This window comes from Phyllostomus hastatus, unplaced genomic scaffold (genome assembly GCF_019186645.2).
Source record: "Phyllostomus hastatus isolate PE091 unplaced genomic scaffold, TTU_PhHast_1.1 phas_scaffold_182, whole genome shotgun sequence".
NCBI lineage: Eukaryota > Metazoa > Chordata > Mammalia > Chiroptera > Phyllostomidae > Phyllostomus > Phyllostomus hastatus.
In genome coordinates, this window is record NW_025334013.1 from 14,343,724 (window position 1) to 14,367,069 (window position 23,346).

At 53.4% G+C, this 23,346-nt stretch overlaps 1 protein-coding gene across 2 annotated transcripts in view; it reads right to left on the minus strand.

Moving 5' to 3' along the window:
- The window catches only part of TCEA3 (transcription elongation factor A3), a 34,484-nt gene extending 14,385 nt beyond the window's left edge, over positions 1–20,099 (minus strand). The window contains exons 1-5 of one of the 2 annotated variants that reach the window (XM_045859923.1): positions 19,521–20,099; positions 14,491–14,646; positions 13,586–13,691; positions 12,974–13,118; positions 7,586–7,648 (exon numbers count right to left, since the gene is read on the minus strand). In XM_045859923.1, the coding sequence (XP_045715879.1) occupies positions 7,586–7,648; positions 12,974–13,118; positions 13,586–13,691; positions 14,491–14,646; positions 19,521–19,589 (539 nt within the window). In that variant the 5' untranslated portion in view covers positions 19,590–20,099. The remainder of the gene's footprint in view (positions 1–7,585; positions 7,649–12,973; positions 13,119–13,585; positions 13,692–14,490; positions 14,647–19,520) is intronic. The other variant, XM_045859924.1, reaches the window with a different exon arrangement.
- Positions 20,100–23,346: the final 3,247 nt, after the last annotated feature.

Sequence of the window (23,346 nt, forward strand, 5' to 3'; positions counted from 1 at the left end):
CAGGCTTCCTGCCTTCCTGTTGTCGAGGGGCTGCCGGCGAAAGATGGAGGAAACCCAGCTGTCTGCTGGCGGGTGAATGGATGAACAAAACGTGGCATGCACCTACAGTAAGTAGATTACTATGCAGCCATAAAAAGGAGTGAAATTCTGAAACATGCTACCACATGGGTGAACTTTGAGGGCATTACGCTAAGCGAAATAAGCAAGATCCAAAAGGGCCGATATTGCATAATTCCATTCACATGAAGTACCTAGAAGTCAAGTTCATAGAGACAGAGAGCAGAGTGGTGGTTGCCGGGGGCAGAGGGACGGGGTTTGGGGGGTGAAGGTTTAATGGGTACAGAGTTCCAGTTTGGGGTGACAGAAGAGCTCTGGAGATGCATAGGCAACATCAGGGGGCTCAGGGCAGCTGGAGCGTGAGGGCGAGGGAACTGGAAAGAAAGGATTTGGCCAAACTCTTGGACTTGTTGAGGATGGTAACAAGGAAAGCCAGCATTCACTGCCCGTCGCTGTTTATTTCTCTCTGCAGGCCCGAGAGTCACCAGTTACCAGCCCCACTTTACAGCTAAGAGGATGGAGTGGTAGCCGTACAGCTCCCTCCCTTTCAGAGCAGTGTCTGCGTGACTCTTGGGAGGGGGCAGGCGGGCAACGTGTCTCTGCCTTCATCTCTTGGCTCTTCAGTAACCCGTCAGGATCTGCGAGCCAGCCCTCATGCCTCCTAGGAGACACTGAGTCATCAGAGTTGAAGAGATTAGGGACCCCTCCTCCCTCCATCCTGAGTCTGACCACACTGAACCCTTGTGGAAGGTCCCAAAGGGCGGCTGTGTTTCCTACCTCCAGGGGGCGCCATTCACATGGTCACCTGGGTACCTCTTGGAGTTGCATGGTGCACAGCTGGGGCAGCCGCACCGGGCAGCCCTGGAGCTATGGATGCACTTCTTCCCTTCAGGAAGATGATGCTGGGCCTCTGAAAAGTCAGACCCAAGGAGCGGTGTCTGACAGTGAGGCTGACTGAGCAGCTCGGGCTTCCCTGTGTTAAAAGTCTGGGGTTATGAGAAAATCCCACCCAACATTCCAGGGAACACTTCACTGTGAATTCTGCCAGCAACCTTTTCATCTCCCAGCCCTTGCTGTTTGGCCTGACCTTGGATCCCCTCTGTCACTACAGATGCCCTCGGACCACAGGGACTGATGTGTCCTCTGGAGACTTGAGGTCCCTCCAAGGTGTCTCATTCCTGCCCCAGGAATGGGGTGGGCTGGGAAGAGAAGGCTCTGCTCTTAAAAGGTTTACATTTCAAATTCCCAAAAATTTTGTCTAAAGGGATTTCTAGCTTTTATATATATATAAAGTACTGTTTGAACCTTACTGTACTGTTCTAAGACTAAATTATCCTGCACTCTGCCCAAGCCTGCCTGACAACTGGGTGGCCTGGCAGCCGGGCACAGGGATGGGGGAGCTGCCATCCAACCAGCTCTCCTCTGGAGTCAGATTTCAGTAGGAGAGGAAGGTGTGGGTGAGGGAAGGCTGGGAAGGGTGTAAACGGGAGAGTCCAGGGGCTGCCTGCAGCCAGCGACTCTCCCTGCACCCAGCCCTGGTCCCGGCCACTGAGCCCTCCCCTGCACAGCCACAAGAGCTCTGAAGCCGGTCTCCCTGCATCCTCTTGCCTCCCTCACCATCTATTTGCCATACAACAGCTTGGCAGGGGCGAGAAGGCTTTCAAAAGCTCACACATAGTCTCAGTATTCCCCTGCTTCTGATGTTCTAACAGCTTCCACTTATTTTCAGCATAAAGGCAAAGCCCTCACTGAGGCTTCCCAACCCCTCCACACCTGGCCCCTGCCTGCCTCTGACCTGATCTCTTGCCACCGCCCACCCCCCAGCTGTTCACTGAAGCCTCTACCACCCTCCTGCTTTCTGTTCCTCGAGCGCACCTGTCCCCCACCACAGTGCCTTTGCACAGCTGGCACCTCCTCCCAGAAGGCTCTTCCTCCTCCGCATCTTCCGTGACTGGTTGTTTCCCACCAGTCAGACCCAAATATCACCTCTGCAGGGAGGCCTTCCCTGGCCATGCCAGCCAAACAGACTGTCCCTGCTCTGTAGCCCTCTAGCATGTGACCTAATTTCTTGCATTCACAGCACTTACCCAAGTCTATAATTAACTTGTGTATGTGTTTGTAAACATTGTCTGCCTCTGCTGCAGATTACAGGTTCCATAGTATAGGGAACCCATTGGCTGGTTCACCACTGTCTCCAGCAGCTGTAACAGTGCTCTCGGTAGGTACCTGATGAACCTTTGCTGATGACTGAATACAGAATGGGCTGAGGGGGCTGACCACAGAGAGGGGCAAGGGACATCCCAGGGGTCTAGCCAGAGATGAGCGAGGTCAGCCACAGGGTCTCTTTGGAAGGCCAGTGACTTAAGAGAAGGATCTCTCTCTGAGCCAGTGTCTGTCACCTCCCACAGCCTAAGCCAGCTCATCTCCTGCAACTGTGATGGAGCTGCCGATGCTTCCTGGGGCTAACCCCTCACTGTCCTGCGCGGCCCACACCACATCCTTGGTGTCTAGGACTCAGCGGTGGGGAACCACCAGGGGGAGCTTGAGGGTGCTGCTTGGACTAAGGCATAGCAGCAAACAATAGTAACTTGTCATTTAAGAAATGCCTACGGTGTGGTGGTATATTTATTAAGGACACAGTCTCCAAAGCCAAGTTCCCAGGTTCAAGGCCTGACACCACCACTTTGCAGCTATGTGTCCTAGGGTGAATACCTTCCCCTCCAGGTGCCTCAGTTTTCTCACATGGCAGGTGGGGATAATGATAGTACCCATCTTATACAGTTGTTAAGAGAATTAAAGCACCTAAGAGAATTCTAGAAATGAGCCATTAGGCAATTTATATAGGTTGCCACATTAGGTTTGAGTATTATTACTAAGCATTATGTACTTATTGAGCACCTACATGGGTTGGGAACAGTGCTAAACATCTCATTACCTCATTTGATCCTCACCGTAACCTTGAAAGGGGGTCATAATTATCCCCATTTTAAAGATCAGTGGACTGAGACTCAGAGAGCTGAACTGACTTGTCCAAGGTCATCCAACTAGCCAATGGAAGAGTCAGGCTGCATATCTAGGTGTGCCTGCCTTCTGAATTCTTTTCAATACATCTCCCTGTGGCTCCGAAGGGCAGGGTTTTCCAGAGTTCCCTTACCTGGGCGAGGCTGAGCTGCCTGTCGCATTTCCCCCCACCTTCCTGGCAGGGCACTCCCAGGCCCCGGGCCTCCTCTTGGCTAGGAGCTGACTGGTAGGCTGGAAGTTGTTTTTAAATGGCATTCCAGGCAGCCACGCTCATTTTGCTTTGAACTGGGAACTGAGTCAAATTGCAGAGAGGGCATCACTGGTGGGGGTGGAGGCAGGGGGGTTGGATTGATCACAGCTTCCGCTGCTTCCCGGCTGTGTCCGCGTCAGCACCAGCCTGCGTGCGTTCTGATACCGCTAAGCGCTTAGAAAATCCTCTGGCCCCAGGTCAGAGCAGAGGTACCGAAGGCCTGGCTCACTACTCGTGCGCGCCACCTCGAGGGCACTTCAGTTACTGCACCACCAAGCACCTGTACCGCCCAGGTGAAAACAAGTCAACCAATTGCCTGCCACAGCTGGCTGGGTCCTACCGCCCTGAAAAAGGGCGGCCTTCTTCCCGGACACAGTGATGCCCTCCGCGGTCTGTGCCCTGGCACTCCAGCTACAGTTCCCAGAGTGCCATGCTACTCATACTGCCACGCCTTTGCCTGGGATGCCCTCTCTTGGCTGTCTGCCAGGCAAACTCCTATTCATTCACCTGTCAATCTTCAGCACAAATACTCTCTCTTCCATGAAGTCTCTTTGACTTCTCAAATCATAGTGAAACACTCTTCCGATGTTCCCACTGTGTGTTACCTCTCCAAAAACCAAGTATTTCGGTGTCTGCCTCTACACTGATTAGCTCTATGAAGACAGAAATGAAGAGTTTGAACCTTTGCTTGGTTTAGAGGTTGCAAACAGGAGGGCTACAAATATGTTTTGTTCACTCTACTGTGTCTTAGAAAAAGGTGAGTATGCTGCCAATGTTTAAAGTTGGGAGTCTCATCTAAAAATCTAGAAGTCCAGTGTCCCCTAAAGAGCGGGGAGGCATGGCACACAGGGGGCCTGTATTTCCATAAAGCAACAACTGGCTGGGGCTAGGTAGTGGGTGCCCCCTACAGGCAGGCACTCTACTCTCCATCTTTCCATGGTCCCCAAAAGTCACCCACGGTGTGCACATGCCCTTGACCCCTGGGGATGTTGTTTGCAAAGAATGTGTACTCCAGATAGATGAGTGGATGGATGGATGGATGGGTGGAAGAGAAAGATGAGTTAGAGAGGCAGAGAGTACAGGAAACAGTCTGGGTAGTGGGTAAAGTGATTTACAAGACCTGCTTTGGGTTGCCCATCCCCGATACTGAACCAGCAGCAAATGGTACAGCTGTCTGTCGGACGTGTTCTGTTTGCCCTTCAGAAAAAGAATGCTGTATCGGAGGGAGCCAGGAGACTCTGAGGGCCCAGGCAAAGTCAGGAGAGGAGTGTGAAGGTATAAATCCTTCCACAAATGTTGAATGTTCATATTATAGCGTCAAACCCAGCACTGGATTAGTGCGAAGTGTTTTGTTTTGGGATAGGACAATCCTTCATTATACAGGGCTGCCCTTCATGCCTCCGGATGTTCAGCCCCTGTGAGCCCTGCCTCCTAGAGGCTGGAGTGCTCCTCCCCCACTCCCACTACAGACAGAATATTTGTGTTCCCCCAAATTCATAAGTTGAAGCCCTCACCACCAATGGGGCACTATTTGGAGGTGAAGCCTTTGAGAGATAATTAGGTCTCGGTGAGGACGGGCCCCATGATGGGATTACAGTCCCTGTAAGAACAGGAAGGGAGACCAGAGTTCACTCCTCCAGGCAGGTGCACACAGAGCAAGAAGCAAGAAGGTGGCCACCTGCATCCAGGAAGAGCGGCTTCCCCAGGAACTGAATCAGCTGGCACCTTGATCTTGGACTTCCCTGCATCTAGAACTTTGAGAAATAAATGCCTGTTGTTTAAGCCACATAGTCTATGATATTTTGTTATAGCAGCCCGAGCTGACTAAGGTACCCCCCAAGCCACAGTGACAACAGAAAACGCTTCCACAAATTTCTGAACGACCCTCCATTGAGAACCACTGGTTTAGGGCCAGGATGGCAGCGAGGCATCCGAGGCCTCGCTCATGGCAGATGTCACTAACAGACCACAGGACTCTCTTCTCCAGAGGTGGGTGCAGCCTCCATCCCTCTCCAAGCAGCGCTCGGAGAGCCTCCACCATCAGCTGGAGCTGGCACTCAGCAGCCAGTGGGAATCAGGCAACACAGCAGCCCCATCAACATCTTGGGCCAGTTTAATTCCCATAAAGCCTTAAACAACTTAATTTTTGTGCCTCTTTTTTCTTTCCAGTGGTGGTTTTACTGGTAATTAAGCCTAGAACAGCTGTGCATCTCCCACTCGTATTCACCTAGAAGCCAACCTTACCATCCCACCTGTTTGTCCCAGCATCCAGTATGGCCCCGGACCCTCGTCATTTGCCTCCACCCACCTCCAAGCCAGGTCCTTGCTTGCCCTGCTCTGCTCCCTCTTGGCCCTGCTTCCCCTGCTCTGACCTCTGACCTCCCCCGGACTACAGTTCACACTCACTCCTTTACCCACACTCTCTCTGTAGCGATCTCGTCCAGCTTGAGATGCCAGCTACATGCCAATGACTCTGAAATGTATGTTTCCGGCCCAGACTTGCTTCCTGAATTCCAGCCTGGTATAACCTAACTGCTCACTCAACTTCTGCACCTGAATGACCAGCACACCTCTGAAATCCAACATATCCAAACCTGAACTCTGGGTCCCCTGCCGCAGCCAGCCTGGGTTACGTGGCCCCCCCCCCCACCAGTGCACGGCAGCGCCATCCTTGCAGATAGATGCCCACGTGAAAACTCTGGGAGTCATCCTGACTGTTCCTTTCCTCTTGTTGCCCACGTGCAATCTGTCAGGAAATCTAGTCAGCTCTGCTTTCGAACTGTATCTGGAGTGGAGTCTGCCCCTTCTCCCCACCCGCTGCCACCCTGAGCCACCGTCACATCCTGCCTGAATTGTCGCAATAGCCTCCTGGTCTCTCTGCTTCTGCCTCGACGATCCATTCTCGGCAGAGCAGCCAGAGGGATCCTGATACGTTCGATCATATAATTTACAGGCTTAACACCCTGCAGTGCTCCTGCTTCCCTCCGCCCTCCAGCTCTGCCCCTCACTCATTCGCTTGAGCCCCACTGGCCACCTCGCTGGTCCTCAGGTGTGGAATGACCGCACTATCTGCATGGCATTTTAAGCTTTTGCTCAAAGCTCACATCCTCAGCCCTGGCTGGTGTGGCTGAATTGGCCGGCCAGTGGATTGGGTGCCGGCCTGTAAACCAAAGGGTCGCTGGTTTGATTCCCAGTCAGGGCATGTGCCTGGGTTGCGGGCCAGGTCCCCAGTAGGGGGTGTGCACCAGAGATAACCACACATTGATGTTTCCCTCCCTCTTCTTCTCCCTCCCTTCCCCTCTCTCTAAAAATAAATAAATAAATAAAATCTTTTTTTTCAAAGGTCACATTCCCGCCGAGGGCTCTTCTGACCTCCCCAGTGACCGTTTCCCCCCAACTCCCCTCACCCTGCTCTGTTGTTTTCCTTAGCACTTGCCGCCTTCTAACCTGGTGTACAGCTTACTCGTCACAGGTATTGCTGCCGCCCCTATTAGAATGCAGGCCCCCTGGCCCCAGCGGTTTTGGTTTCTTTTGTTCACCCCTGTATCCTTGGCACCTAAAACGGTTCCCAGCACATAGTAGGCCCTCAATAAATATTTGATGAATGAATGAGTCGTTTGATTAGGATATCGACTCTGAGGTAGATATCTTCACTCGTTCGGCCCCGAACCAGAGGCCCCACCCCAGGTACAGGCTCTCAAGGCCTCTGTCCTCACGGGGTTCAGGTTGACCTTGAGAATGTCCCCCAGACAGGGATGGGGAAACAGTGACGGGCCAGCCACCCCGGTGAGGGAGCCACGCCTCTGATTCGGGGCCCCCTTAGTCTTTAAAAATATTTATTTATTTATTTCAATGACAGTTCACATTCAATATTATTTTGTATTAGTTTCAGGTGGGCAGCTTAGTGGTTAGACAATGATGTACTTCACAGAGTGACCCTCCCCCAATATTTCCAGTACCACCTGGCACCGTACACAGGCGTTACAATATTACTGACTATATTCCCCACGCTGTGCTTTACAGCTCTGTGGCTGTTCTGTCACTGCCAATCTGTCCTTCCTAATCCCGTCACCCTTCTCATCCAGGCCCCAACCTCCCTCCCCTCCGCCATGGCCTTACTGTGTGGATTCTAGGTTTTGGAGGCAGCGTAACATATGAAGTTGCCTCCTTCCCCAGCCTCAGGCGTCGCACATTAAAGCAGAAAGAGGGACACATGTTGAACAGAAACTCTGGGGTGGAGAAGTCCGAGGCTCTTACCTTTCCATTGATGGTCTTTTTGGAGAGGAAGTGGCTGAAGACTTGGAATCCACAGAGTCTCTCCTGAAAGAAGAGAAATCGAAGATGAGACTCTCCTAGGCGCTGGCATCCGTGCTGATTGAGAGAGGTCGGGGGCCGGGGAGAAAGCGTGCTGGAGCCAGGCCTGCCGGGCTGCGGAGGATAGAGCCCACCCGGACCAGCGCTGCCTGAGAGAGGAGGCTCCAGGTGGTGCTGGCGGGTCACCTTCACCTGCCCTCCATCAAATGAAGCAATCAGTGCAAGGGAAGGAAACCGAGCATGTGCCAGATGTGTTGCATGTGCTGTCTTTAATTGCATGACTTTCACTAATTATGAAAAGCTAAGTCTCAGCAGCCCCCTCTCGTCCTTGCTGTCAGGCAGGCCTTGGCCAGCTGGAGTCCACGGACACTGGAATTGCTGGGATTGCCTGTTCTTGCGACAAACTGGACACCATCTCAGCCTCTCCTGCTGGCCCCTTAGGAGGAGGAGAGGAGAAGCACTCAGGCCTTGGAGAGAGAAGAGCTGCATTAAAATGACAAGTGGAGAAGCAGGATGCCAAATTAGATGCATTTTGTACCTAAAAGTCTTGCAAGAAAACGCCTAGGGAGACAAAAGCTTGAAAGACCGTCCAGCCCTGGCTGGCGTAGCTCAGTGGATTGAGAGCGGGCTGGGAACCAAAGTGTCCCAGGTTCGATTCCCAGCTAGGGTACATTCCTGGGTTGCAGGCCATAACCCCCAGCAACTGCACATTAATGTTTCTCTCCCTCTCTCTCTCTCTCTCTCCCCCCCTTCCCTCCCTAAAAATAAATAAAATCTTTAAAAAAAACTTTACTTTAAAAAAAAAAAAAAGACCATCCAAATGCTAACCAGGGTTACATCAGGAAGACGGGCTGAGAAGTGAAGTTTTTTCCCTTTTTCCAAAACGCAGGTAGCTACATCCTTTCTGATATAGGATGTGTTTTTCTCTTTCATTGGTTTCATAAAATTAATGTTTGTAAAGTTGCACACCCCCCCCCCGCTCCCTAACTCACCCAGCTATCCTAGTTCCAGCACAGCTGCCACAGCTGTCAGCTGTGAGACAGACTATGATTTTCTTCCTTATTATATGCATTGTCCACACCCCCGCCACGTAAACCCCACAAGAGCAGAGTTCAGGGGGTTCTGTTCACGGTGGTGGACACTGTGCCTGCTCAGCCTGTACCCTCTCGGGCGCTCGCTCCCCCAGTGCACGGGGCACAGGGACCTCCCCCTACAAGCTCCCCGGGGCACGGTCTGCCTGAGGACTTCTCCGCTCCAGCCAGCACCAGCAGGCCAGTGGGCCGGGAGTGCTGGGCGGGTCTATACCCCACCTTCCTCGGCCTCAAGTGGGTCGGCCCCAGGTGTGTCCTCCACTGTCACACAGCATTCAGAGCAGGATTGAAACCCTGGTCGCCCACAGCAGTCCCCTGCTCACTGACACACCCTGGGCTGGCTTCCTTCCCTGCCCTGCCTCCCTTCCTCACTCCTCGACCTGCACTTCCTGAAATCACTTTCCAAAGAAACCCCTGCGCTGGGGTGCAAGTCTCAGGGTCTGCTTCTGGGGAGCGCAGTCTGATACATCCACCGACTTTTCCCCAGCAAACAGACTGGTGCCTGGCAAAGGGCAGGCGCTCTGTAAATATTTGTTGCTGAATGCTATTAAGTCAAACAGTACAGGAATGTAAACACTAAAAAGGGGGGAAACAAACCTCCCCATAGGTAACAGCTACTAAGTTTAATGTCTTTCCTTCCAGACCTTTTTCTACATGCATACAAACCCACACAACATTCATCATTGTTCGGAGAGAGCCGATGACAGGATTGTATTCCCCGTTCTGCCCCCAGGGCAGGTCATTTTCTCTGAGCATCGGGCTCCCTCACCTGTCAATGAAAAGAACCTCTGTCTTGGGCTGTCTGGGAGGAAGACATTGGAGCATGCATGTCCCCACAGCAGTTCCCAGCACAGGGCAGGCCTGATGCTCCACAGTCCCAGGCATCGGACTTCTTGTTTTCCAGATCCTGCAACATTTCTGCATGGATTTCCAGCTCCCACCTCGTCCTCCAGATGGTCTGGGAGTCAGTGGGCAAAGTGGGTTTAGGGGCAAGCCTTAATCAGCCCGTGGACCAGACCCATCTGCTCTGGACCTTTGCTCCAGCGTGAAGATGGGGCAGGCAGCAGTGAGGGCAAGGGGAAGTGTCACCCGCCTTCACGTGCCCCTGCATTCCCACACCCGCCCTGCAGCTCCTCTGCGGGGCTCCTCCCTGAGTGCCCCCTGAGGATGGACGGTGCGGACCGGAGTGTGAAGCCGGAATCTTGCAGGCAGAGAAGGGAGAAAAGACACGAGCCTTCACCCCGGAGCCTCGCCATGTTCAGGCCCTTCCTTCCTCACTGCTTTTCTTTTTAGGACAAACGAGAAATATTCTGCGCTTATTGTAAATGATCATTGTGAAAGCTCTTCGGGAAGATGAAGACATGCCTACAATACAATGGGAAGATGAGTGAACGAGAACACGGTAGTCTGCACACTCCACCGACAGGGATGGGAAAACGATGCATGTGAGCAGCTCAGTGCTGGGAGAAAAGAGGAAAAGAAACTGCTTCGTTTGCTGGCGGTGGCACACTGCGGGCAAAGGTTTTTAATCCTTATTTCAATTGCACTAATGTGGTTACAGTGTTTCTATAATAAGCAATGATGATCAATTATCATTAAGAAAACTAAAACGGAAGGAAGTTCACCAATTTAGCTGAAATAGGACCCTTGCCAATTGGATGCACCCAGCAAGGCAGGGAGACAAGCAACCCAGGGCCCGCGCAGCCACAGTGACAGCTGCGTACGGTGGGCAGCACCAAGGCTGTGAAGGGGAAGCGGCGTTAACAACCCCACCTCCTGGTGAAACGTTCACAACGTAGTTAGGTGTCAAATGCTGGTTACCGAACCGTATGTAGAGTGTGATCCCGGTTTTATTAAGAAAATATAAATGGCCCTGGCTGGCGTAGCTCAGTGGATTGAGCGTGGGCTGTGAACCAAAGCATCGCAAGTTCGATTCCCAGTCAGGGCACATGCCTGGGTTGCAGGCCACGGCCCCCAGCAACTGCACATTGATGTTTCTCTCTCTCTTTCTCCCTCCCTTCCCTCTCTAAAAATAAATAATAAATAAAATAAATAAAATCTTAAAAAAAAAAGGAAAATATAAATGTACATATAGATGTTCTTAAAAGATGAGAAAGGTATACATCAAAATGTTAACAGCAATAGTATTCTTTTCTTATGTTTGCTTTTCTAAACATTTTACACTGCACATGATTACTGTGGAAATAAATAAAAGATGAGAAAGGTATACATCAAAATGTTAACAGCAATAGTATTCTTTTCTTTGCTTTTCTAAACATTTTACACTGCACATGATTACTGTGGAAATAAATAAATGTGGAAAGGTTACAAAATACTATATAGAGTATAATTCCATTTTATTAATACAATAAGTATTTTATGGGTGGTGATGCACAGCTAAAAGTCTAGAAGAATATGTATGTGATTATACACACTACATGTGTGTTTTACACATTATTATATGTGCATGATTATATACACATATATGCGTTTGTCTCTATATAATGAATGATTTTTAACTTTCCTATTTATATCTTTAAAGCTTTCTATAATGAGCAAGTAATTACCTGTATAATAAAATAAATATAATACAAAATAGTTAAAACAATGAATACAATTAAAATATACTCCAAATAAAACATTTTATTCTGAAGAAGAAAGAATCAGCCTGGCTGGTGTAGCTCAGTGGATTGAGCGTGGGCTGTGAACCAAAGCATCGCAAGTTTGATTCCCAGTCAGAGCACATGCCTGGGTTGCAGGCCACAGCCCCCCGCAACTGCACATGGATGTTTCTCTCTCTCTATCTCCCTCCCTTCCCTCTCTAGAAATAAATAAATAAAATCTTTAAAAAAAAGAAGAAAGAATCAAGATAACACTGCCCACTTTTCAGGCCACGGTACACAGTCTCAGAGACTGAGGGTGTGAGTACGTGATCGAGTGAAGCCCAGAATCTGGCTTTCTGCTCTCCAGCCATCCCCTCGACCATGTCTGTTATCCTTTTATAGGCCTTTAAGAGAACCCCTGTACTGATCACTTAGTGGGATTCGGAGATGGAGCAACAGGAAGCGCATGGGCTCGGGCTGCCACCTCTACCGTGACGTCCACATGCCTGTTCTGCAGCTCAGCTCCCACCCTGCTTGGCCTTCTCCCCCAACAGTCCAGCCTCTTGTCTTCCAGCTTCATCCCACAACACCCCTCCCTCTCCCGGTCCCTCATGTGCCACGGCACTCAGGACCACACAGGAGGCCCAGATGTGGCGGGACCAGCCCGAGCATGACCGCCCACAGGGGGCCGCACGGGTGCAGCCGGCCCCGCAGCTGTCAGTAAACGACACTCTGTGCTGGGCCCTGTGGGTCAGAGGGTCCCCGCCAGCCACCCTGCCGACCGCTTTGGAAAAACAAAACACACCGCATGAAAAGTTAAATGCCAAGTGGGATTTCTCCACGTGGGATACAACCGGAAAATGAGCAAGGAAAGGAAGAGAACACAGAAATGATTACAGAACCATGTGACAAGTAGCGATATTTTAAAAAGTAGGCTCTAAAATGAAGAACTGTGGAAAACAAGTCAAAGAGAGAATAGAAAGGAAAAAATCATATACCAAAACATGAAGAGTGATTGCCTGTGGGTGGTGGGAGTGAGAATGATTTTCCCCCGTTTTTCATTATTTCTACAACAAATTGTCATCACTCTTGTTTGTTTTTTTTAAAGTGCTATTATTTGTTCTGATTTCAAAAGCAATACAGGATCGTTGTGGAAAAAATACTCAGAAATATGAATATAAATTTTGTGGTATAATATAGAATACGAAGTTCTTAATTATTATCACATATATTTTTGTTAAAAAAATATCTTTGCCCTGGCAGGTGTGGCTCAGCGGACTGAGTGCCAGCCTGCAAACTGAAGGGTCATCTGTTCGATCCCGGACTGGAGCATGTGCCTGGGTTACAGGCCGGGTCCCCGGTTGGGGGTGTGCGAGAGGCAACTGATTGATGTTTCTCTCACACACTGATGTTTTTCTCCCTCTCTTTCTCCCTTCCCCTTTTTCTAAAAATAAATAAATAAAATCTTTAAAAAAAAGAGGGTTTAGAGGAAAAATGTTTCAGAAACGCCAGCCAAAAAATGTCACACACAGAACATACATCTTTCTGTTTAACAGGTTAATGTCTTCATGTAACTGAGAGTGGACACGCTGGGTGAAAAGGCAGGGATATTTCTTTTCCATCCCAGAAAAAATTACCTGTCTTTGGGCTCTTCCCCTTGTTTCTTCCTTGGTGGAGAAAGGCCTGCCTCTGGCTTCCAGCTGGAACAGGCAAGTTCTTTTTCTTTCTTCTTGGCTTTTTCTCCTTCCTCTCCTTTTCCTCCTTTGGGGGACCCAGGGGATTCTGAAAACGGAAGGGTGGTGGTACGGCTCCCTCAGCTCCGGCTCCGTTGAACCCAGCGTGGCCTGGGGGAGGGGCAGGGACAGCCGCACACTCCCCCAACACATACACACACTTGTACATAGATGCATATACAACATGCACATACGTGAGCAAATCCACATTCACACATGGGGGCAGGGAGGCACATGCACACACACCTACGTACATGTTCACACAAATATGTATATACAGATGTACAAACACACGAGCAAACAGAAATGCACACACAGGCACATGTATGGGAAAACTTACAGACCTACAAATCTCGCCCTTGAGCAGACAAACACTGACACTCCCCACTAGAGGCCACCTGTCATTTACTAAGTCATTCAACAAACACACACTGAGTGCCTGCTAGGAGCCAGGCATAGCCCTGTCCCAGGTGCTGGGGAAAAAACACAGTCCGAGTCAACCCTGCCCCGCCTCACCTAGCAGCCGCTTCCATTTTTTGATGAGGACTTTGGCCAAGGACACGGCCTCCTTGTTGGAGCAGTGCTTCCGAACCCCGTTCACGGCGACTCCGATCCGGGTTGTCTGCAGAGCGAGAGGGCAAGGGGCTGGTCTGAGAAGGGACGTGCGGGACTGGCTGCCCTGACTGGCAAGATCTGGCCTGGCTCGTCCACCCCCTTCCCCTAGCCTCAGCTTCCCCACAGCCCCAGGCCCGACCTGTGGCTGAGACAATAACCCTGATCCTACAACTGAGGCCCTGGCCAGCCATCCTGAGTGAGGGCCGGTGCCCCAGGCGCAGCCCCGCACTATGGGCAACGGCGGCTCTGGTGGAAAGCTGAGGTGGCAGTGATGGTGGTGGTGGTGGTGGTGGGCCTGGCTGACGGTGAGGGGTGAGGACTCCTCCCCATCCCCGGCCCCCTGGTGCGCTGGAGGCATATCTTTGAGCTCAGGTTTCAGCTTAAGACACACATCTGGCTACTAAAGCTTGGGTGTGTGCTAATTTGGGGGGGCCAAGAGCGTTTGGCAATGTTTGGGGGCTACAGGGGCAACACAGGGCAGATTGAAAAATGGGGGACTTTTCCCTGGATCATTGGCCTCTTGGATCCCACAAGCCCAGGACCTTGGGAATTGTGATATTCAAGGGAAGTACATTAGTCTTCCACCCAGACCCAGAAGGCCCCTGTGCTTGGAAGGTCCCCTGCCCCCATCTAAATGACCCAGTCCCCACCCTCAGAGCACCTCAAGGTCCTCCAGCCCTCTGCTCGGAAATTCCCCCCAGACCCCACCCTTGGAGGCCTTCCCCCTGTCAGGTTTCCCCCCCTTGGAAGGTCTACACCCCCGCCCCCAGCCAGCACTGTCCCAGAGCCTTCCACCCCCACCCCACCTGGAGTAGCTGGATGGACATCTGACAGCTGTTCAGCTTCTTCAGGAGGTCGAGGGCCCCTTCCTGTGGGAGGCCACAAGGTGAGAACTGAGGGCCGTGGGTTCTGCCCCAGGTCCCTCTCTGGTCATCGAGTGGTCTTAGTCGGAAAGAGGAGGGCTGGAAGGAGGGAGGAGACTTCCAGGAGACAGGCAGACGCGTGGTTGAAGGACGGGCAAGGGACAGTGAGGAGGAGAGAGCAGGAGAAGATTCTGCCCAGACCAGCTCTCCCCTTCATCCCTGTCTCCCAGGCGGGGGCCCTAACCACTCGCCCCACCCCCCAGCTGTTGGTTCTGCTCTTCTTTCCTCTGGGTGTGCTCTCCCTTTCCCCATCTCTTCCTCTGCGGATACTTCCTTCGCAGCTTATTATTATTGCTTTCATGTCCGCATCCTCCTCCTCTCCTCACTTCCCAACTGTGAGCTTAAGCAGGGTGAGGAGTGTGGCTTTTATTTTTTTTACAGCTTTACTGAGGTATAATTGACAGGCAATAAACTGGACATATTGCAGGCTATGATTTGATGAGCTTTGACATCGGTATACACTCATAAAACAGTCAAGATAAGAACACAGCCATCACCCTCCAAAGTTCCCTAGTTCCACTTTGTAATCCATCCCTCCTTGCACCCCCCATCCCATGCCCCCGCCACTACTTTTTGTCATGATAGATAGGCTTGCATTTTTAAGGACTGCATGCCAAGAGTACTGTGATAAACGCCCTTTGGTCTGGCTTCTCTCACTCTGCATAATTATTCTGAGACCCATCCAAGTTTCTGTGTATATCAGAAACAGTTCCTTTTCACAGCTGAGTTGCTTTCCATTGTTCGTACACACCGCAGTTTGCTTGTGGATTTTCACCTGCCGGTGGACTTTCCCACCGGGTTTCCAGGTTGGGGCCACTACAAATAAGGCTGCAAGGAACACTCACACACAAGCCTGTGTGTGGACATCCACTTTCATTCCTCTCGGGCGAAGGGGACTGTTTTCATATCTGAGAACTCAGGGCTCAGCACAGGGCTCCCTGAGCGAACGAATCAAACGGACAGCAGAGGGCGGGAGGGCAGGCCGGGAGGGGAAGAAAGGAGACTCAGATCTGAAAACCTGCTGGCTGTCTCTGACCCATTTCAGTTTTCTCCCTCCTCCCACCCGCTTCCTAGAAGCCAGCCCCAGCCTCCCGCCCTGCGTGCGGCCCCCTGGGGAGCACCAGCTGACCGTGCCCCCGCGCCCTGTAAGCCCCTGCCAGGCTTCCCGGGCCGCGTCCCAGGGGCTGCCAGTCCTCAGCCTCCCTTGGAGCCTGGGTTCACGGGGTGCTTTCAGAGGTGTGACCAGTGGGTTTGTGTGTGTGTGTGTAAACGTGTGGGCATACAGCTCTGTGTGTAACGTGAAGTAAAAGCTTACAACGTGCTGGATGCTCTTTTTTAAGTATTTTATGCGCCTTGTCTCGTTTAACTCTTACGATGACCTTATGAGGTAGTGGTCTGACTATCCCCATTTTTATAGATGATCCCACTGTCACAGAAGAGGAATCCGAAAAGCTGGGAGGTTAAATAATCTGCCCAAAGCTACAAGGGACAGAGCTGGGATTCAAACTCAGGCATTTCGGGCGTGAACCGCTGTGCAAGTGCGCAGGTCTGGGCCCAGACCTGTCCAGATTTATGCACTCGTGGCCTGGCAGCAGGGTGGGTGTGGCAGCAAGCTGCTCAATGCCAGCAACGGGTTCTCAGGGAAAGGAAAACCCCGATGTGTACTATCTGCCGATTTCTGGTGTGACTACTCCCCCCAGGGCGAAATTTAAATCACAAACATGCTGTCGCTGACTGAAGGGGGTACCGAGGAGCGACATGCCATCCCATGGTGTTCCCCCCGTACGGACGTAACGGAAGAGAATTGCCTCCAGACCATGCATGATGGTGAAATGCAGTCAAAGAATTAGGAAATGACAATTTTAGAGCATTTTTTACCTGTGGGTTTTTTTCTAAAGAGCTTAATGTTTTTAATTGTATTTTATTATTATTTTTTAATCCTCATCTGAGGATATGTTTGCTGATTTTAGAGAGAGGAAGGGAGGAAGAGAGAAAGAGAAACATTGGTGTCCAAGAGCAACATCGATCAGCTGCTTCCCGTACTCGCCCCAATAGGGGATTGAACCCACAACCTAGACACGTGCATGGCCTGGGATCAAACCCATGGCCCTTCGGTGCCCAGGATGATGCTCCAACCAGGCCACCCACCAGAGCTATTACCTTCGTTTTTTATACAATTTACTTAACTGTAAACATATAATTGAATTTTTAAAATAATGGCTATATTAACAACAGATTTGCAAAATTCCTGAAAGTTTAACCACAGAGTTAAACCGGCTCCATCCCATCCCTAGGCACGGGTCGCCAAGGTCTGTCACACTGAGCAGCTGGGACCAGAACATACTGAGGAACAGCCACGAGCCCTCCCCGCTTGTGCAAGTGCTGCACGGCCAGGTGTGTCTCTCTGTGCGTGTATGGGGCGTGCAGCCAGCGGTGCCCAGGCCCAGGTGTGGAGCTATGGGTAAGCAGCTCAAAGCACAGTGTGTTTACTTGCCTTTGTGGGGTGATGCCTCTGCTGCAACGTCTGAATGCGTGAGTGTGGCTGTTAGGTGTGCAGTTTTGCACATCTGGGTATTGCTTATTGTCTGCATGTACACGTGTACAGTTGTCTTCACGTGTCTTTCTGTAAATATAACAGTCAGCGTATCTGTCATGTCAGGATCCGAAGCCCTGCCTCATATGCAGTTATGTTCACAGTTGCCTGTTTGGTTATTGTGCGTGGCTGTGCTCGTAGCTACATTTGCTGTGTGCCACTGTGTGTATGTGTAGCAGTGACGTGGTGCTTGCGGGCTTGAAGCTGTTTCAGAGCGTGCGCGCCAACAGCATCTGACAAAAGCCCTAAGCTGCTGGCCCTTCAGTAACTGGCAGTAGACCCTGGGCCTGAGCTGCGACGTGGAGGGTGGAGGATCCGTCTTCGAACAGGAAGTGTGTCCTCCTCGCCCTAACCACTCCTGGCGGGGCCCATTGGCCTCCCAGAGCAAGCCCCACCTTCCTTGATCACACGCCCAGAGCTCCGTGCCCACTCGGAGGCTGCAGAAAACCCAGGCACAGACGTGGCTGCAGGCTGGCTCCGAGCTCCAGAGCCCCTGTGGCTAGATTTGGGCCATTCCTGGAGAGAGCTCTGAGTCCTTCCACAGGAATGCGCTCCAAGGAATACCATTTCCTCTTCCCTTTTTATAGAAAAGGAAGTCTGGGCACAGAGAGGGGAAGTAGAGGGAGGATCTGTGGCCCTAGAGGAGCGAGGGGAAGCCCTGGCCAGTCCCTTCCTTCTCAGCCAGAGCTCTACTCCCCACCAGGTGCCTTCTCTCAGGTCTGCTAAGTTTCCTCGCCCCAACCCCCACCCTGCTCCTCTGTCACGCAGAGGCCCAGAGTCTCCTGGCCTAAACCTGAGTCAGTAAGGAGCAGGGCTGGGGTAACCTGTCTGCTTTCGGTGGAATTCAGCTCAGAAGACCCGGGTTGGGCTCTGCTGCCCCCATGGAAGTGCCCCCATGACTCGAGGCTCAGCGTCACTGATTTTGGAAGATCCTGGAGTGGGGGTGGCTGGAGGCGGGGAGGTAAGGGTGAGAAGCTGCCAGCGGGCTGCTGTTTCATCTGGCTGTGCAGAAGCCGGACTCATCTTGGACTCTCAGCTAGCACTGTCCCAGGCCCTACTAAGGATTTCACATCTCCCCCACCCTCACCACCAATAGCAGAGACAAAAATCCAGTGACACTCCTTCCCAGGAGGTAGGTAGTCTCAGCTCCTTCTTACAGATAAAGAAACTGAGGCTCTGGCCTTTACATCAACATCAACTCATTACTGTTCCCGTCTCCTCCAGGACTTTGGACATTCCATGGCTCCTGCGGCCCTTCTTCCCTTTTCTCCACTGTAAGTCCATTCGTTTCCCAAGTTCCTAGGGTCACAGAAGGCCCTGGAAATGCAAGTCCTGCTCCAGCACAAGGCTATGGATGGTGAGAGGAGGACCACCCCAGGACAGGGCAAGATTTAGGTCCATGCCTGCTGGGCTACCCTCCCCTCTTTCCCCTGCGCGGGTGTGCCCAGAGCCTTCCTGAACGAAGGCCAAGTTTGCTCTGGCCAGGCAATCCCACGGCGCCAGCCTGAAGGCAAAGATCACGGGAAGGATCAAACATTAACTTCAAGTAGGCTTGCGCTCCGGGCTCCGCGTATCCTTAGGTAGGATCGCCGGCCCTGACTCCCCTCAAACTCCGGGTTGGTGAGGAAAGCCCGGGCCTCCAGCCCGCCCCCGTTTCCCCCACCCCGCGGGCCCCCGAGGGCTACGGCTGCCCCGCACCTGTTCTGCCCCCCCCGCCAGCGCAGGCCCCACCCCGCGGCCAGGGAAAAGGAAACTGGCAAACAGAACCGCTCCTTGCGCCTGAAACTGTGCGGTCGCGGAATCCGGGGCCCTTTGCTTCTCTCCCCGGGATCCACTCGCCGGTGCCGGGCAGACTCGGCTCAGCGCCCCTTGTCAGCTCAAGTTTCTTTGACACTTCTGGGGCCACCAGGATTTTGTTCCTTCCACCCCGCCCTCGCCGCCACTCCCCTGGCTTTGCCCACGTCGCCTGTCCCCGGACTCGGAAAGTCCGCTTCCAGGTCCCGATCTCTTCGCTCGCTTTCCCGGCACAAGCAACCCCAGGACCCCTGAACCCTACGTGTCCACAGGGACGTGCACAAGCCTTGTCTTTGGGTTCCTGCGATCCCCACCCCGGGTGCCCCGAGCCACGCGCACGCCCACTCTGAGGTGCCCAGCAGTCCCCCAAAGGGCGCAGAGCCCTGCGCCCGCCAAGCTTCCCTCGGGTCCTGGGTCCCGCGCGCGCCTTCCCGGCGCCCCGCCAGCTCGCTCCCTCGGGACCCTCAGGCTGGTCGGCGCTGCGCCTCCCGGGTCGGACGCCGTGGCCCAAACTCTGCAGCCTCACCGTGTTCTTCCTGGCTACCATCTTCTCCAGCTTTTTGGCGATTCTCAGCAGCTCCTCTTCCTGGCCCATGTTGGCCCGTGACGCCCGGAGGGGCGACGGGTGCTGGGGCAGCAGCCGGGCCTCGGGGGTGGGAGGCACAGAGGCGGAGGGCGCACAACACGCGCGGGACGCAAATACACACGACACACACGCCTGGCGGGGGCGGGGTCCCCCTCCCCGCCCGCCTGCCTCCGACGTGGGGGAGGGGTGGCGTGCACTAAATATAGATTTCAAGGACTTGCTGGGGCAAAGATTGCCCGCGCCGGCCGGTCGGGCCTCCCGAGCGGGACAAGGCTTCGAGAGGGGGGCTCTTCTCCTCCGACCCTTGGCGGGGGGCGGGGGCCGGGGGCGGTGTCGGGAGCTGAGGGAGGTTTGGGGAGGGAAGCTCTCTGGCGAGTCAGGAGGTCCTCGTCCCGGGACACAAAAGCCTGTCCGGGTGAGAAGGGCGCCTGAGTGTGCAGCGGGAGCTCCGGCAAGAGTTCGGGACTCACGCGTGTCTGCACCGTCACAGCTCGAAGCGGGCGGACCCAACTCCGCGCCTGTGCCCCAATGGAGGCAGCTCGGTGCGCTCAGATCGCATTGGGGGCGTGATCGCTGAACCGAACTCTGCCGGACTCTGTGCTCCCTCACATCCTGTGCGCACGCGTATCCAGGCCTTCTGTTTCGGACTATTTTGTGACCGTTCAGTTTCGCAGCGTTTCACACGGTCCTGCAGAAGAGCTACGTTGGTGCTGCCGCTTCAGGGCGGCATGGAGTAGTGAGGGCTTGGTAGGTTCACAGCGCCCGAGTTTGAGAAATACTGACCCAGGCGCACGGGCGCCCTCTGTTCCCCTCTGTTGGGGCCAGGCCACTGCCTCCCCAGCGGGAGGGCTCGTGGAGGGGTCGTCTCGGGCGGAGAGGAGGAGACAGAATTGTGCCACCATAGCTGCGCACACATTTGTGTTTCTGAGGAAGGACCTCCCAAGGGTCTCCGGCACCCAGGCAGGTCTCTTCCCAAACAAGAGAGCTTAATTGACAGAAAATTATCTTTTAGAGGGATAGGTACTTAGGGATCTGGCAGGGAGGCATGAGAAGCGGTCCACAGTGCGTGGGGCGGGGGGGCGGGGGGAGCTGCGGTTTGGGGTGTTCGGTGACATCTTAAGACTCTCCTGGGAGAACCTGAGAGAACTCCGGCCCAGCCCTGTCCCAGAGACAGTGCTATGTGGTCTGGTCTGGCTTGGGACCGCTGCTGTGTGTCCCTGGACCAAGGTAGGAAAGGGTGATGTTTGTCATTCATTCAGAAATACGTTGAGTGTTCCAGCAACAAACAAGACAGACCCAGTCCCGGCAAGCTTGAGATTGGGTCTGCGGGCAAGAGAAACCCTTCAACAAATGTGGACACCGTCCATTCCGTATTGTCACAGCCAGGGTGAGGGGCAGGGAGAAGGGCACACACCTTAAGGACACGCTTGAGGGGGTGTCGTCTCCGAAGAAATGAAATTTAAACTTTGGGCAGAAGTGCGGAGTGGGAGTTGGAGGGAGGAGGAAGGGAGTGTTTACATAAGAGAGGAAACATTCATTCAACACACATTTATCAAGCACCTACTATGTGCCAGGCGGATCCAGCCCTGTGCATCCAGAGAGGAAGAGAGCAGTCCTCCTGGAGTTTCAGATGTGCAAAGTGTAGGGATGTGGGGGCGGCTGAGCGTGTCGGGGTTGGAGGAACTGAGAACCTGGCGTGGCTGCAGCACAGAGGTGAGAGGGGTGTGGGGAGAGATGAGGCGGAAAATCAGAGACCGGTGACGCCCAACCACGCAAAGCGCCGCAGGCCACTTCTCCGAGGTTAGACTAGCAGTGTGGGGTTTGGGGAGGTCTCTTGACCAGCCCCCAAGCGAGCCCCTCCAGACCCAAGGGACAGCTGTCCGCAGCCACTCAGGATTGCCTTTCCAAAAACTGCTTGCAGCTCTTGGCTGGGAGGAGGCCTAGGTGCAACTTTCTCCGGTCATCAGAATCCAGGTTCATCCGACGCCAATTGCCTCCACCGAGCACCCGCGAGGATGTCGGGCCCTGTCCGCCCTGGCCCCCTAGATCGGCCCCCTGGGCCTTTCTCCAGAAAATGTCGGTGATTTTATCGCCAAAGCCCCTGGTGACTGGAAGGGTCTGAGGGTCGCGGTGAAACTGGCCACTCGGAGCAGAGAGGCCCGAGCTACGGCCTTGCCTTCTGCCCCTGCCCTGATCTCAGGACCACCACCAGACAGAAAGAAGCACAACAACAACAAAACAAAACAAAACGCCATTCAGCACAGTGGAAATATCACTTTCGATGAGATTGTCGACATCGCCCCACAGTTGTGTCACCCATCTTTAGCTAGAGAACCCTCTGGAAGCACCCAAGGGATCCTGGGGACAGCCCCATCTGCGGGCTGCGACCATGCTGGTCGCCACCCCCGTGATGTCACAGATAACATCACTGATGACGTCCACAGTGGCGCGGGCTGTGGGCTGCGGGGCTAGTGAACTGCTACGGAGGGAACTAGTTCAATTCAAGGTCATTTGATAGTAAACGAACACATTTGGTTTTCCTCACACATCCGCCCAGGTCCCCCTCTGAGGTGTGTGACAATGAAAGAAGCCAAGACGCCTGCATCACCAGGGCTCAGGGGACCCCAGGAAAATGAGTGGGACCCCTTCATGGCGTGGATGGGGAGACAGGCCCAGAGCGGCCCCGGCTTGCACTGTGCGAGTGCTTCAGAAACTGCCGGCACCCACTCATGTTTCCCCTGCCCACCCGCCCTCCCTAGAGGTCACCTGCGGGCAGGTCCTGGACACGCTTCTGACATCTTCCCCCTCTCTGACCGCGGGCTCCCAGGCACTCGGGGAGAGCTTGGGAATGGACACCCCCAGTAAGGACCTTCCCTGCCGACAAGAGACCTGCCCTAACCGGTGTGGTTCAGTTGGTGGCGGGGCAGCGTCCTGCAAAGTGAAGGGTCTCAGGTTCGATTCCTGGTCGGGGCACGTGCCTGGACTGCAGGTTCAGTCCCCAGTCGGGGGGATGTATGAGAGGCACCCGATCGGTTTCCTTCTCACATCGATGATTCTCTCCCTCTCTTTCTCCTTCCCTTCCCTCCTTTCTAAAAATAAATAAAATCTTAAAAGTAAATAGACCAGAGTCGGTGGGAAAGACACCGATTTCTTCGCTCGATGGGACAGCTTGAAGGCATGTATGTCATCTATATGTTCTCGCAAAGGTCGCCGGTGAGGTGAGCCCTGATCCGCACGGAGACAGCGCCTCATTAACGCACCCTGTACTGCCTTCTACGCTCCTGTTTCACTTCCCTGCTCCCTCCTTGCGCTTCCCGGGATCACTCGGCAAATAAACTGCCTGAGCCCAAACACCCGCATCAGGGAAAACCGAACTGAGACGCGACCCGAGCGGGACCGGCGCTGAACGGCAGGCCTCCTCACTGCTGGGCCGCGCTCTTCGCTCCACGCCAGCGTTTCTCCGTGGTGGCGCCGCTGTTAGCGTTCTGGACCTGAAAACCCATCACTGTGCCGGGCTGACCTGTGTACTGCCGCCTGTCTAGCAGCACCCCTGACCGCTAGCCACTAGGGGTCAGTAGCTCCATCCGATTGGGAGCAGTGACCCACGTGTCCCTTGGGGCCCAATTGCCCCAGGCTGTGGCCCTTACAGGATCCAGAGGAAGATTTCCAAGCCCTAAGTTTCTCTCTGCTTCCCTGCTGCACTTCAGATCACATAAATAAAACACTGGGATTTACTGGAGAAAAAAAAGGAAAAAGGAAAAGAAAA